The sequence below is a fragment of the Leptosomus discolor genome, chromosome Z (assembly GCF_034619465.1).
Source record: "Leptosomus discolor isolate bLepDis1 chromosome Z, bLepDis1.hap2, whole genome shotgun sequence".
NCBI lineage: Eukaryota > Metazoa > Chordata > Aves > Leptosomiformes > Leptosomidae > Leptosomus > Leptosomus discolor.
The window spans coordinates 39,615,535-39,631,557 of NC_141419.1; the positions used below are offsets into that span (position 1 = coordinate 39,615,535).

At 37.3% G+C, this 16,023-nt stretch overlaps 1 protein-coding gene across 3 annotated transcripts in view; it reads left to right on the plus strand.

Annotated features, from left to right (window-relative positions):
* The window catches only part of NTRK2 (neurotrophic receptor tyrosine kinase 2), a 205,651-nt gene that overhangs the window by 76,904 nt on the left and 112,724 nt on the right, over positions 1-16,023 (plus strand). The window contains exon 12 of one of the 3 annotated variants that reach the window (XM_086480514.1): positions 4,344-4,415. The exons of the other annotated variants lie outside the window; for them this stretch is intronic. Within the exon in view, the coding sequence (XP_086336640.1) occupies positions 4,344-4,415 (72 nt within the window). The remainder of the gene's footprint in view (positions 1-4,343; positions 4,416-16,023) is intronic. 3 annotated transcript variants of the gene reach the window in all.

Here is a 16,023-nt window from a genome sequence, read left to right on the forward strand (position 1 = left end):
GTGAGCAGAACTGTTACATTTCAGAGTTTAGGGCAAAAGGGATAATCTCCCTTTGAGTGTGATTTTGCAGTACAGAATTTTTAATCACCTACCCATAAGATAATGGTTAGCATTTTATTTTATGACGTTGATTCAGTAATCATTAAGTATAGAAACAACACTGTTACTCTAGTGGTTTTTTATATCCTTTTACTATAGAAGGTACCTGAATTTAATTCCAGTAGTAGTAATTCTCATTTTTGTCAATGTTTCTGTATTGTCCTTGAAAAAGAGGGTATTTCTAAGGAAGATTTCTAATCTCTACTGGAAATATTGGTAATTAAATAGGCAATTAAAGGCAAACTAATCACATGGATATTTTGAAAATAGTGAACTTCCTACACCATGTGAACTCACTGGCTTTGACAGCACCAAGCACTCCTTTGTGCAGATACAGTCTATAGACTTCTGCCAGTGCACTGCTGTGTGGCAGTGGGGATAGAAGCCGTTGCATTTGATCTTTCCTGTATTGGATGGTAAACAGAAAAATCTTTTCATATTTGCACCTTGTTGGTACACCTTTCTTTGTTGAGCAGCATCTGTCTGAGAGGAAGTGTCTACAGTCAATGATCATTTGGCTGTTGGATGGTTTTCTTCAAGTTCTCTTGCTTTGATCACATTTAAAAAGAAATCTCGCCTTAATAATTTTCCAATATTTTAATGTGGTTGATTTGTTTAATAAAGGCATTTTGAAATGAGAAAAGCAGTTCTATGTACTAAATTTTGACTTCTCTGCAGAAATACGTTAATAGAGAATGATTTGCAGTAGGGCTGCTAGATGAGCCAAGACTGAAGGACGAGGCTTTCTTTGTGTTGCAGTAAGTAGCACAGTAGCTGGACCTACCCAAAGAAAAGCTACTGGAGACAATTAGTAGGAAGGAGACTTCAGAAGGAAGCTGAAAAATGTATCGAGGAGGGAAAAACTCACTAAGAAGGAGGATGTAGTGAAATGAAAGATACATATGGAGAAAATTATCATACACCTTCCTGTGTCTCATCTAATGGTTGGGTTTCTGCTCCTCATTTACACTTCTATATTGCTTTAGTGCTTATCAACGCAAAACAACAGTTATTTGGATTTTTCCTGCCACACGAATGATAACTTTTCACATAATTTTATTTCATTCCATTCTATGAAAAGCTTTTTTTTTAAAAAAAACCCTTTTTTTCCTTTTTTTAGTGCCAAATGGATATTGCTGGTAGAAAGTATGGTTAAAGGCCTTTCAGTCCTAGGAAAAGAGCCAAAGACTGGGAAATCATATTCTGCATCAGTGGGTACTAATGAAAGCCTAGGTAGTGGCATAGGCAATCAATAGCATCTTTTAGTTGCTCACAGTAATTAACGTAATACATATATGAAGACACACCTGCTTATGTATACTTAAAAATATATGTAACAATTATGTTGTTATATTTTACATAGTCTAAAGTACACAAAAAATGACACCTTTCAGTTATTGCCTACAGATGTTTCATGTTGTCTTGGATGAATTTGCAGTTTCTTTTCATGAATAGTTTGTAAATATGCTGGTTTTGAGGAAGCCTGAAAAAAGATCCACTTGGGTATGTAAAAGACTGGAGTTAGGAGCATGCTGTGGGAGCTCATTAATGATTCAGGATGGTTGGTTTCAGTTTCCCCTCCTTCCTTTCACAGGGCAAAATCCAATCAATACTCTTCTTTCAAGGTCACAACTGCTGCTTGGTCTCTGTCCTTCTCACGACCCTTGCCCAACCATAGGAGTGTTTTGGAGGATTTAATTACTAGTTTAACAGAGGTTGTCATCAATAACTCTTAGTGTAGTCAGGCTCAGACAGAAAGCATTATTATTACAGGAAAGGGCCCTGTCCTGATTCAAGTACAGAGGTGCTGTGCTTGTGTCAGTCATGAAAAGGGCTTTTCTCCTCCCTTCCTAATCCTGTGGTTGCATTATGGACAGGAAAGGTGTGGTATAGCATATCTCAGATATTTGATTTTACAAGATTTGTAAAATACGGTTGAGTTTGAGAAAATTAAGTTTCTGTCTTTGTGAAGGGAAAGGTCTTTCTACTCCATGGGCGATGATATTTCTTAATGTATTTTGGCAATTTCTTTTCCAGAACTGCAAGTGAAAGGTATATTTAAAGAAATATTAATAGGCTTTTTGTGTACTTTTCTGGTACATTTTGTGGTACGTTTTTTTCCTTTATTTAGAAATTGGTTCAGGGTAGACTAAGTAAACTTGTTACATACTCAGTAAGTAACCTTATTTCCTGAAGTTATGTTGTAAATCCTAAGGGGAGTACCAGATCCAGTATTTTAATTGCAGGAAAGGAAACAGTGTTCCTCTAATGGGGCTGGAAACCTTTGTCCCTGTAAAATAGCTTTCTTGTTTTGAGAAATACCATAAGCAGTCACTGACAAATACAGAAGAATATCTTAATATCTTCTGTTTGGAATCCTGTTAGAATACTCTCTTAGCCAAGTATTTTCTTTCTGAATGGGCTGCTAAAATACAGGTTTGATGCTTTGTTGAGGGGCAAGCAAGGCTGCTTATCCTTACTGACATGCTTCACATAGACATTTCGCATAGATGTTATATTGCTGAACAGGGACTGCTTTTTGAAATTTAAATTCTATAGTTTGAGAGTGATATTTAAGATGACTTGAGATTAACTTGAATAAAATGAGCTGGGTGTATTTGTAGGAGCTAAAAAAGTTTGTCCAGTATAATTTTTATGTTGGCTGAAGAATAACAAACAAAATTTAGGGAACCATCTCTTCCTTCTCCTGCTTTTTAGAAAAAGCTGGACAGGATAAAGGTCTGAAGTCATGACAGAATTTGAGGCTATCAGAATAATTTCAGGAGCAAGCTCCTGGAGGTCAGCTTTATTGTAGAATATTATGAACACAGTTAACTGTGTTTGTTGAACACGATGGATCCAGATTTGTTGTGGGTCAGAATCCCTAATCAGTCAAGGATTGTCCGCAGTTCACTTTGCTCATTCAATTGACATTATATTTACTATGGCTCAAATCAGTTTTATATATATTCTATTGATTATATGCAGTTCATAAAATTCTAGTAATAGAAAATATATTTGTTTGGGGTTTTTTTTTGTGTGTGGGACTAGTACCTTAATGTTAATAAAATTTCCAAGAAAAAAGCTGTTCAGTGACTCATGTGAAATACGGGGGGGATTTGTATATACACGTGTATGTAAATGTACAGCTGCACAAATTTTCAAGTGGTATAACTTAAGTAGATGATTTAGGTTGAGTCCTGCTGTTTAGCTGGGGTTTGCTTTTGTATGTTGTTTATTTTTAGGTGTTAGTCCCTACATTGAATTCATAATGTATATCCCTGTCTGCTGGTCACAGATCTGTTGCCTTGGCATGTGAAGTTCTTTTTTTTCGTATTGCAAAGAATACTTAGCACTGATGTGTGAAAACTCAGGACAGAGGCACTTGAGTTTGCAGATCTTTTGCTTACCTTCATGGCGCTGCCTCATGCTGAACTATATTGGACTGGAACAGGATGAGATGTGGAAACTTATTGTTTCACTACATTGGTACCGCCTGCCTTACAGAAAGCAGTGAGGGTGCACAAGGGTCTCTGGCACAACAGACAGCAACTTGCAGAAGCTTTAGGCAATGCAAGGTGGTTAGAAGTTAATTTCAGTACTGGGAGTAAGGACTAGGGCCAGGTGCTGAACAAACTATTTTGATGTTCGGTCTTCTGAGGATTCTTTAATGCAGTGAGTTACTGACTTCGCTGTTGATGAGTTGGGTTTCTGTCTGTATATGATCCCCAGCAAAAGCCCCAGACAAAAGCCGTACAGCCCAAGCAAAAAAGTGCTCCATGCAATATGACTAAGTATTGACCCTTGACTTCAGTGGGAGCTGTCTGTACATTAAGTTCAACTTTGTAGGCTAAGGATATACACCAAGAGGAATTTGGCCAGTGACTGAAGAGTATCTCCTCACTGCTTCTTATAAAGCATGATATTACAATTTTTTTGATAAGTATTTTTAAGCCATGGATATTTCTATAGCTCTAAAACACATGTACAAGCTGTGTCTGGTAGAGTCCAGTCCAAAAAAATATCAGTTGAAAGTAACAGCCTTCGTTGTGGTATAGATAGTTAACTGTGAAAAACGTGAACTAGGAGCAATCTAGAAATATCACAATGGATGTTTTCTTTCCTGCAGTTTAGAATGGAGTATAAAGCAATTGGTGAAGAATACAAATGTAAAAAAGAGTAGAACTGGCAATTGCAAACCAAACCCTTGACAGTTGCATTAATGGTAATGCATTCCATTCCAGTTCATGGTGAAGTAAAAGGAGTTGGTCTGGTAGATCAAATGTGGCTTTCATTGCAAGACTGCGACAATGAAGGTGAGATGATAAAGCTATTCAGAATCCCAACCTATAAAGAGCAAGGACTGTATTGTTTTTAAATATACCTGGTGAATTTACAGAATTATTTATTCTTTGAACAGATGTCATTATAAAATACTACATTTGTTTTCAGTTATATTTCTGGGATGTATCTGTCCTATTATATGTATACACACATTTTTGGCCAGAAAAATATATATGCAGTCAAAATTGTGAATAATTAATGAAGCATGTTAGGTTCCCTTATGAACCTGGGAAATTCTTTTTGTGTAAATGTCAGGTCTTTGAACAGGGCTTGAAAGGGATTTTATTCCATTGAAATGTTTGCTAAATTGGGAAGGACTGAGTAGTGGCATGACAATGTAACCTGCTATCTTGTTTTGCTCATTACAAATACATTGTGAATCTATGTAGTATAAGCAAACCCAGCTGTATATCTAGGGAAAAGTCCCAAATACCATGTTTAGACTAGTGTCTAGATGAGTGGGTTTTGGTTTTTTGTTGGGTTGTTGGTTTGGGGTTTTTTTGGTTTTGTTTTCTTTTCCAAGTTTGCTAACATGTTTTCAATCATCATCTTATTCTTCAGTCCAGACAAGAGTAAAATCACAAGAGCTGTCAAGTACCTGTTAATACATTTTTCAGACAAAATGTTGAAAATTGCTTTCTGTTCCATCAATATTAATTCATGGCACCAAGCCTAAATAATTAGAACTGGTCAAATACCAGGCATTTGTCTCCTACATTAACAAAATCGGTACAATTATTTTGAAAATTATTTAACCAGTTGCAATATTAGCATGCGTTTCACATAACTGACTCACCTCTTCTGTTGTACTTCAGGTAATTAGAAATAACTCAATTCTGTATTATCTGTTAAGTGGTCTCCCTGGAGAGTAGGCACAGTGTGTGGTTTGAATGTACTATATAATTTCACTTCGTTCTGGAGCAAAGTACAGCACTATTTGAGGCTACTAGTATGCCATCAAAGCAAATGGGGCTAGGGTGCATTGTTTGGCCCTTAGGCAAAGGCATAGATCATGTTCGTGTTTAAAACTCTCTTCTCTCTCATCCTTCAAAACGGTGGCCTCGTACATGCTGTGTTTTGTAAATAATTCCTGGCTCATGCACTGCTTTGAACCATACTGGGACATTGTCTGTGAGAGTGCTATTTATCTTAGGCTAAAATGGCACCTTAATTTAATATAGATTAAATAATTGTGAATAAAAAAGAAGATACAAGGCTGGGCCTCAAGCCTGGGCTTTGGCCTTTGGTCTTTTTTTATTTACTGACACAAATGTGCCCTGATCCTCTTTGTATTTGAAGTCTTTAGCTTAGTATATGGACCTGGAAGCAGCTGGTCTTGCACATCCCATTTACACTAAAGAGTTTTTGGCTTGTTAACTACTGTTTGGATCTTGTTGTGTGTCTGTTCCACATCTAAATTTACATGATTACTCTGGTAGAGTGGAATCGTTCAAGCTCTAGTTTGTGGCAGCCTTGCCTCAAATAAGTCTGAGTTTATTTTCTGGGCAGAAGTTGGGGAGGTGGAGATGAGATGGGAACCCCATCTCATGAAAAGAAAGTAGGTGTAAGCCTATTGCTGATTCTTCTGCAGTGGCAGTAGCACAAGAGGAGAAAACCACCTTGGCCAATGCTGGCAGCATCATTCCAGGGACTCCTGACCTGTGATTGTTACAGGTTGGGACCCGTTTGGTTTCTGGAGCCCAAAGTTAGGCAGTCATTCTGTTTGCCTGGCCAAAGAAGAGCCAGGCATACTGGTTTGGCTATTTACTGATTGAAAAGGCAATGGGATTTGACTATGAAGCCTGAGGACTCTGGATTTCTTGAACAGTGCCTTTACGGGCAATTGTCACCAAGTAAAGCATCAATCTGACTTCTTTCAGAAGAAATACTTCTTATTTCAAATGCATTTTAAGCATTTTGTTAACCTTAATACAGCTATGAGACCATTCTTTCTGTAGAAAGAGGGAAATTCAGAAGGCATACCTTAGTAATGTTACAGAAATAACTGAGCAATAGCACCATTCCTTCCTTGGTTCCATCCCTACAAAGTTATATGACAGTAATATGTTTGGAAGTGGTTTTCTTTGGTTGGGTAACAGGACAGGAGTTTGTTCCACATGCACCAAGAGGGAAAGGATATTTTTATTGCTGTTCATACAGTTTGGAATGTTCTGTTCATCAGTGGTAGCAGACAAATAGAATTCAAATAGGATATATAGCATATATAGCATTCTGTGTGACAGACTTGGATGAGAAGCCAGTAGCTGCAGTTGCAAGAACAGTTTCAAATAAGAGAACAGCCTTATTCATTTACTTGTTAATAGCCTCCCCTGTCAGTTATGGCAATAAGCAACTAAATATGGTATCCATTATAGACTCATGTCTAATTTATTTCATGTTAATTGGATTTATAATTATGTGGTATCATTTAGTGAAATTGTTTACTTTCTCCCATAAAGTTGCTGGGTCTTCAGATGGGGCTTTTTGGCTGTAATTTAGGTGCAATTAGCCTTTTAAATACAGTATGCAATTTATTCTGTCAAAAAGGTGCTGTAACAGGTAGCATTCATAAACACAAAGAGTGGGAGCTTACCTTTTTCCCAAGACCATTTTCATTCTCCATTCCTTGGTGTATGCTGTGAAGAGTGCTGCTTTGAATGGAGATCCATTTTGTGTCCATGTAAAACTGAGAACAGAGTGAAGGAAACTAAGGCCAGACTGGAATAAGTGCACATTGTTTTCACTTTGGTACCAAGCAGCTGAAATTCAGAAGACTCAAACTGCTTCATTTAGTACTGTGTTGTGCAGTATTTTTCCTTGAAAATATTCTCCATCTTCTGTGTTTGGGAGTAATCGCAGGGACATTCACAGCCAAGTAGTGTCTTCGGTCTGATTCCAACTTGCTGCAGTATCAGGGGAGAAAAAAAAGTCCCTGGAGCCTTTGCATAGGTGCAGGACCTCAATGTATATACTTCAAGCTGCCTACTTGTGTGCCAGACTTTGAGATGGCTTTTCAGGAGTGTAAATCCAGACCATGAGGTTCATGAGGAAACATCCCATGCCTCATTTTTCTCTTCCCTCAAAGTCCATGAGTTGCTGTGCAGGAGGACTGATGTAGATGGTGGAAGGAACGGTAAGATTCTCATCCCTGTGACATGAGATAACTGGCAGGGTTTTGGGGGTATTTTGAGCTTTTCCCTATGGGACCTATGTCTTAATTTTTCTGTCAGGAGAGAATTTGTGGGGTGAAATACTTGAGCCAAGATTGTATGAAAATGGGGCAGTGATCTCTGGCCCTGAGACCTTAAAGTCTGCACAGGATGAAGGAAGAAAATGCACAGAAATGATATAGTAGTGTCCATGGAACAAAACAGTAACTGGGCTAGCTGGGATTTGGGTCTTGGTCACTTGCTGTCAGTCCATCATCATGATCATTGACCACACACAGATCAGTTTTTTTAAGGAAGATCATTAATTTCCACATGGAACTGTTTGAATAGTAGTGATTGTAAAGGAAGGCAGTTGAGATTAATGAAGTAAAAAAAAAAAAATAATTGTTTTACTAGAGGTGATTAGGATATGCATCTTGTAAGAAGTATTCAGTCTTCACAGACTCAAGCTAAAATGTCGTAGAAAAGAAGCTGGAGAATTGCTCAATAACTGAAAGGCCTGTAATGACCAAAGCAGTTAATATTGTTGTAAGGCAACAGTCAGCAAAATAATCCCATTATATATGAATATATATGATTTAGTGCCATAAGTCTTATTGTACTGGAATGAGCAACATTATTTCCCTAATTGCCAGTTCTTGTCAAAAGGCCATATATTGAAAACGTGAAATATCTATTGATCCTTGGAAATATGCAAGCTAACGTGATGGTAGAGTTGGCTTCAGTATTCGGGTAGAGACAGAATGATTTCAAAGTTGACAGTGATTGTCTTTTTCAAAGGGGTAAGATGTAATTATACTCTGTCCTTTGTGTTCTCTGATCTTCCTTCTTGTGGCTGTAAACTGACACTTGTCAAAAGTGCATCTGTGTAGTATTTTACATGCATACCAATGAGTGTATTAAATACTAATGCTAGGGATGTCATAAGTTAAACAGCCCTTTTTCTTAACAGCTTTGGCTTTTCAAATACTTTCAGAAAGCTTTGAGAAAGCATTGCTTGATATCTTGATTGATCTTTCAGGTTACATGCAAATGAAGTGTAAAATAATCTGCAGACGTCCATGTTTTAAAATGTGCATGCAGATAGTAATTGCTATGTGGTTTCCTACGAACTGAGTTTCTATTAATGTGCATTTTCTCTGGTACTATGGGAAGCTGCTCTTACTGCAGAATTCTGGTTTAGAGTCTGAACAGTTGCTTATTCACACTCTTTTTCACTTTAATCTGAGTTAGAAGCTGTGCAAGATACATGCACTGACTAGCTGTGTGCACTGGTGGTTTGAGCTTCAGCTTTTAATGTCCTTGACTCTCACTAATCAATAGCAATCAAAACAACTACAGCATCAGCAGCAGTACTGCTAAAGGAAATGTCTGTTGAATATTGTACTGGAAGACAATCTCCTTCAGAAAGATACAGTATTTTCTCCTTAAGAGTACTAAGCACAAATGTTTCATTTTCTGCTGCATGCTTGGAAAATGAGCACATCGTCCAATGTATCATACTGGGAAATGAAAGAAAAACTCCAAATCAAACTAGGGAAAAACAGATTAAAATATTAAATGATCCTTGTTAGCAATGTAGAGGACTGTTAGCCCAAAATATTTTCGGCCTCTAAAATGCTGAGTAGACAGTTCAGATTTTACTCTCTTGTGGTTCTAACTCATTTCAAACTGAGAACAGCTTTATAGGGTTCTATACTAAAGTACATATAATTGTTTGACTCCCCTTCTCATTTTATGAACTTGTAGATCAATGAAACAAACCATTAAATAGAATGAGCGCTGCCCACAACACTAATGTTGATGGCTCAAATTTTATTAAGCCTATTTGGAAATGTCGTACAGGTGGCAGCATCCATAAAATGACAAACTATGTATCCTTATCTATGGAGCATAAATTTAAATATTAGAGGGAAAGCTAGTGATAAGTGGAAAAGTCATCTTTCTAAGATACTGCAGTGTTTCAAAGAATTGTGAAGGAGAGCAAAACCTCTAAGTTTTGGGTTACTATAAATAGTCCTGAGATTAGTATGATACTGTATTGTGTACTGCCTTCCTGTTACAAGCAACTGGAGCACATAGGAGGGTCAAGACTCCATCTTGATGTACAGCTTCATGGGATAGACTGTTTAATCTCTTCTGGTCCTGTTTTTTCCAATTACTAAGTAAATTCAGTTACTGGAAAGAGAGTCTAATGTGAAATTCAGATCTAGAATTTTCTGGGAATCCCTGGCCTCTAATAAGTTAAAATTGTGTCCAAGTCTGTGTGTTTTTAGGTCCTTGGTTTTAATTTGTTTGTCTTCTATCCATGCTTTTATCTTTAGGTAAAAAAAGAAATATTTACATATGTCATTAGAGCTCAATGGTAACATTAGAGCTCAGTGACATAAATGAAAAATACTTAGTGCCTCATGGGGTCAAAGCGATGTTTAGAAATAAAAATGGTATTAAATATTCATGTTACTGTGCTCTGAAACACAATGCAATATTGAGCCTGGTGCATGCAAAATCTGAAAAAAAAAAAAGCAAAAGAAAAAGTAGGATTTCTTCAGACAACTTTATCTTCTGCTGCTGTGTAGGCATTGCTTTAATGTGGCAAGACGTTATTCTTCCTTGTGTAATAAACATTCTCCAGAAACCTGTCCAGGAGCCTCTCCTAGCTCTCAAATAAAAATGAGGTGACATTTTGTCCTTGTTTTGCTGTAGCACTAACCAGCTTCTTTGAAGCAGTGCCTCATATCCAAGAAGCAAATAAAGCTAGGAATGAATTGTTTCATTTAATTTTCTACTTGAAACCAGAAACTGACAAATTTGATAAGAATATGTTTTTAGGTAGTACAGCTACATCTTCTCTTTGCTTTCCTCCCTTCCACTCAGCAGTTTGAGCTTTCTCCAAATAAATCACTGTTAGTATAAAAAGACCAGAGATGCTTGACATGTAATGATCGATTTTGTCCAAGATGGAAAAAGCAAAAATGTAAATTGATATTTACTTCAAAATACTCAGTTTGGATCAAAGCTCCGAGTAACATTCTCCTTAGGATAAACTATATGTACTTGGTGGAGAGAGAAGGTGCAGAGACTTAACATAATAGAGACTTGCAGTTGCTCAGCACTTCTTTTGCTTGTGCTTTCCCTTGAATGCTTGTTTTTACATATATGATCTCCAAATTTATGAAACTTATATGTAGAGACATATTTGGAAAGTGAGATGTGAGTGTATGAAACTTAGTTTTGAATTCAGTTAGGTCATCATAACAGGATGCTTTTATTTACTTCAGCGGAATTTAGGTGAGGTTTGTAATGACAAAGAAAGTTTGACTGCAGACCTCCAATTTAGGTACAACTCATCAGAATATATTATTTCAAACCCTGTTGGAGTAACCTAAAGTTTATCATCTCACTTTATGAAAAAAGTTGACCATGTCCTAGCATTTTCCTACCTGAGTGGCTTAGGTGAAGGCTTGTAGGGAACATAGCCAGTGAGAAGCGGCACAATCGAGATTGTTTGGAACAAGTAGAAACTGAGCCCATGCATGTGTGACTATCCCCAGAACAGTGATATTCCCAAATATGGCAATGCATTAGATGTTATGGTGCCATTAACTGCTCAGTTCTGTATTGTTTGCAGGTTAAAGGATGAAAAACAATGGCCTTTTTACATATACAAAGGATTGTGTTTATGAAAGGCTCTTCTTTCAGAAAGAGTTCGGTGTTTGTAAACATATGGGGTTTTGCTTTTCTTGTTATGCTTTCTTCTCTAGTGAATAGAAAAGCTAAAAACAATTGGTCTTAAAGGCATTTTAACCAGCTCCCAATGACAGTAAACTCTTAGGAAGAGGATCCAGTGTCTGAAATACAGATCTGCAAAGCTCATGAGATACTCAGCTGTGGTACTTCCAGAAAGTCAACTGTAGGATTAAAAAAAGTCCTCACTGTAGGCTCAAAAAAAGTCCTCACTGTAGGCTCAAGTGGATCCATATTAGTAACATGATTCAAACTACACTTTCTGTAGCACGTTCTCTTTGGGGGAAAGCAGTTATTCTTAATTTGATATCCCAAAATAGCGTATTGCAAAATCATTATAATGTTTGTTTTAAGACTAGTAGTGAATACAGTGCTCACTTCAAAACTCTATGAATAAAGAGCTGATATTTGAAATACAGTATCAGCAGGTTACATTTTAAACTACTTATTATTTTCTTTATTGTCTTGGACACATTTGTGTCTGAGAGAGACAGATACATAATGTTCCCTTAAAGGATGAATGAAGTTCTGTCATTCCTTGTATGGGGAAGATGGGTGGCTTTTTTTCTCCCTTCCACTTTCATTTTGAGTTTTTAATTTTTATTCTTTAGTGTACTTTCCTCTGCAAGTCTGAATGGCAGCTTACATAGCAGCAGCATTTTTGTAAAACTAATATTAAACTCAGAATCCACTGCCCTGGCAGCCACTCAAGCCAAAATCAGGTGTTGCCTCAACCTGCCTGGCTCCTTTTGAGGTCTGCGAAGCCAGATGAGAGGTTGGCAGTTAGGACATAAGAAATCATCTTCTAAATACCCACTGTCCATAATATTTTGCCTCTGTTAGCTCAATGACTCCAAATACAGATCTGGTGTACAAATTTAGTCCAATTACCTGCTGCTTAATGGGTTTGCAGCTTTTTCTACCCCCGTCACACCCCATCCCCTCGGAATTATCGCCCGTCCTTTTCTTTTCTACATTACCTGCTTACTTTCCATGTTTCAGTGAATAAAGTCAATAGGCTCTTTTTTTTTCACCTTTTTCTTTCTTTTTTTGGACTCCCTTCTATTAACTGTTTTTTTTTTTTCTTTAAAAGTTGTATTTATTGTGATCAATTCTTGTGCCTTCAATGTAAGACTTGCAAGACTCCCTTTAGGACTTCTTGACTTCTGTAGACTGCTCAGGTCCTAGGTCCAAGGCTTCTTCCATGCTGGTTGTTTTAGACATCATCTTCACTACTAGATTACTAATATACATGCAGATGCAACAAAGAATATAAGCAGGTCTGTTGTCTACCTGTGTTTTGCATAGTACTGTACACCAAATAGTAGTTCATCAGTTAACAGCTTCTCAAATGAAAGCTTAGAGGTGACTTTAAACACAGAATGTGATTTTACTGTGATTGCAGCAGACCAGGGAAGGAACAAAATAAAAGGCCAGAAAACTTTCACTTGCAATGATTTGCTTTAGTGTTAAAAGTGTAGTATAGATGTGTGTTTTATGTAAATAGATATATCTGTCCTTTGACTTAGTCTCCAAGAACATACGCAATCTCACAGATTTAAGAAAACAAAATTCCACAGAGGCCTGAACGGCCTAAGAAATTTGAAGGGAAGGTAGCAACCGTGCAGCAGCTTTCAGTTCTAGGCTATCAAAACCCTGATGATACTTCTCTTCTTCTGTCAAACCTGTAACTCCCAAACATCCTTCAGAAAATTACTTAGGAGATAATGATTAACTACAGTGACTCAGTAACAATACTGCAGAAAGGCCTGGAAAACCCTGCCACCTTGGTACCACATGCAGAAACAGATCCTCGGTCTTCCTCAGACTCTTAGATGGGGTTTGCATCATGCATATGCAGTCATGAAGGTCAGCATGTTTTAGAGCTGTGCATTTTTCTTGACATTACAGTAGGCTTTTAGGGCTGTGATGTTAATACACTGCATGATGAATGGAATTTTCAGTGATATGGCTTTGATTTTGAATTCTCTTATTGAGAATTTCCTGGTATGGCAAAACTATATTAATTCACTTCAAGATGTATTATGTGTGTGAGAGGAGGCAGTAGAAGCAGCAAGGACCCAAGAGATGTAAGCTTCAGTAGGAGCACAGATTCTGATAATAATATGGTGTTCCTTACAAGTTCTTAAAATACTTACCACTGCATGTGGATATGTGCATAAAAAACACATCTTCTCGATGTTGATCTAGCCTAGAGCCTTCCACTCCAGGTAAAACAGTGCTTGTGCAGAAGCCTAGCTGTTCTGAAATGATGTGTACTTCAACTAATAGTACATTTTTGTCTGTGAATTAGCTAGGTTCCTTTGTTTTTTCTTGATGCCTTGCACTAAACCTTATCAATTGTTTCAGAGGAAAGGAATTTTGCCACACCCTTTTGGAAGTGTGCTCCTACTTTCAGGGTAGAAGTACTAGGAGTGCCTCAAGGTTAGAACAAGCAAGAAAATGCAATGTAAATGAATTAGTCATTGTTACTTAATTACTAACAGTCAAATTCAACTTCTCTTCAAACTGATAGCATAAGTCCCATTCATTGAAGGCAAATCAAGATTTGGCTCTAAATTGTTGTGGAATATGGATAAGCTTTCACTCTTTATAAACATTGAGAACTTACTAAGGCAAGGTAAAAAACCAAAACAAAACCAACCAAAAAACCAACCAAACAAAAACTACTGATGAAGTTTACATTTACAGGATAATAGTACAACTCTCACTTTTTTTTTTTTTTAAATGTCATTAGAACAAGTAATGGTGACTGTCAACAGTGACGTACATAATAACTCAGCTGCATCAGATAACAACAGACTGGGTAAGACAATGCTGTTCTAGGAAGTATTTATGCTGTGTAGTCAGATAGTTGCGTTTCCCACAGGGTCAAACATAGCTTTAGACAGTCAGGTAACATTTGGGGAACTGATTTCTCCTTCATCTCAGAACAGAACATGACCCGGGGTTTTTACCCATGTTTCAATGTGCCATCATATTTAGTTGTTGATTGTTAAGTTCCTGTTGATATTTAGAAACAATAAATTTTAAGGTAACTAATCTTTCCCCCAGCTCCACTTTTTTCTGCCATTACAAAGTCATTTAATGACATTAAGGGCAGGAGCCTGTTCGGAGCAGGCAGAAAGGATGATGTGCACAGAGCTAAGGCATGAGACAAAGGTTACAGAGGAACCTGATATACTTACAGTAACTCTGTGGTATAGCAGGGTTCCCTTCACTTAGTTGGTGCACCAGCCCAAAGAGATTGATTGTGCCCTTGATTGTGCACCCAGGTTTGTTTACCATAGGCCTTCGTGCAAGGCAGGACATCTGACTGAGGTTTTTCTGACCCGTGGTCAGTCCCTGGTTGGAAAATTCTAGATCTGTTGCACTACAGCTTAATATGAATATTTTTATATGTTGGAGACAAATGAGTAACATGCCTTACACATTTTCACTGAACAAATAAAATAGTTGACCACAAGATAGAGCTAATGTTGTCATTTTCATAAATTCATGTACAGTTTTTATTTAACATTCCATGTATGCTTTAAATGCATTTTATGTTTATGTGTTTGATTGTCAAGTGTTCATTTGTGTTCCGACTTTTGTATTAATTTTTCTTTGACTTATTTTTAAAGCATGATTTCTCACATTTTATTTTGTTTCTTTTAGGTTTTGTTTTATTTCATAAGATCCCACTGGATGGGTAAATGAAATAAGGAAAAGATGAGAGAGGGGCTGTTGAGCTTGTGGAAGCTGTATGCTGCACACTAGGGAGTGGACAGTGTTCTTGCCCAGTGAAGTGCCACCTCCCTTGGACTTCTCTTTTAGACATTGGTTGTGTTTTGAGAACTGTAGAAGTACATTCAAATCAGTAGCTGTTTTTGCAAGAGCAGGGCGAAGCCAAGCCCTGAGGCAGCTATAAATCTCAAGAAAATCCAGAAATAAGCTATCACATTCTCTCCTATTGCCTTGTCCTCACTGTGTCTCCAAAATGACATTGAGATGAAATTGTGTTACATTGTTTCCTCTGTCAGTTTTCTTCTGTTTGAACTTAACTGGAAAGATGTTGTTTTTATAAGTAGTATTTATCAAAGGTGAACTGCAAAGTCGCTTTTATTTTATTGCATTAGTGGCTCTGCAAAACTTCTACAAATGCTTAATTTTAGTGTGTGTGTAAACTCATTGATTTCAGTGGGAATGTTCACATACTTAAAGTTAAGTTCTTGTATATTTTCAGGATATGGCCTTAAATCCTAAAGCAGTGAATTACAGAGCTGGCCCTGTAAATCTTATTTATGTATGTGGTTCCACTGACTTTACCAGGAAGATGGAGAGTATGAGCTGTATACAGAAAGGTGGTAATTCTGTTCATTAGTGCGTTTGGGTACTGAAGCGGTGCCGTCACTTACACATCCAGTTAGGTCGTGCTTATTCAATACAGTCCATAAATTTTGGTAACTGTACGAATTTTTAGTAGGTTGGAATGCTGATTCTGAGCCAAGAGCAAGAATGACAACACTATATGCTTGGTCCTTCAGGCTGTATACTTACAGGCCTATTTAACTGTTCATATTTAACTATGAAGTATACTTCAGAGGAGAGCCTACTCTCTTCTGAGAAGAGTTTACTATAACAAGTAAAGCTAAGTGAAGGC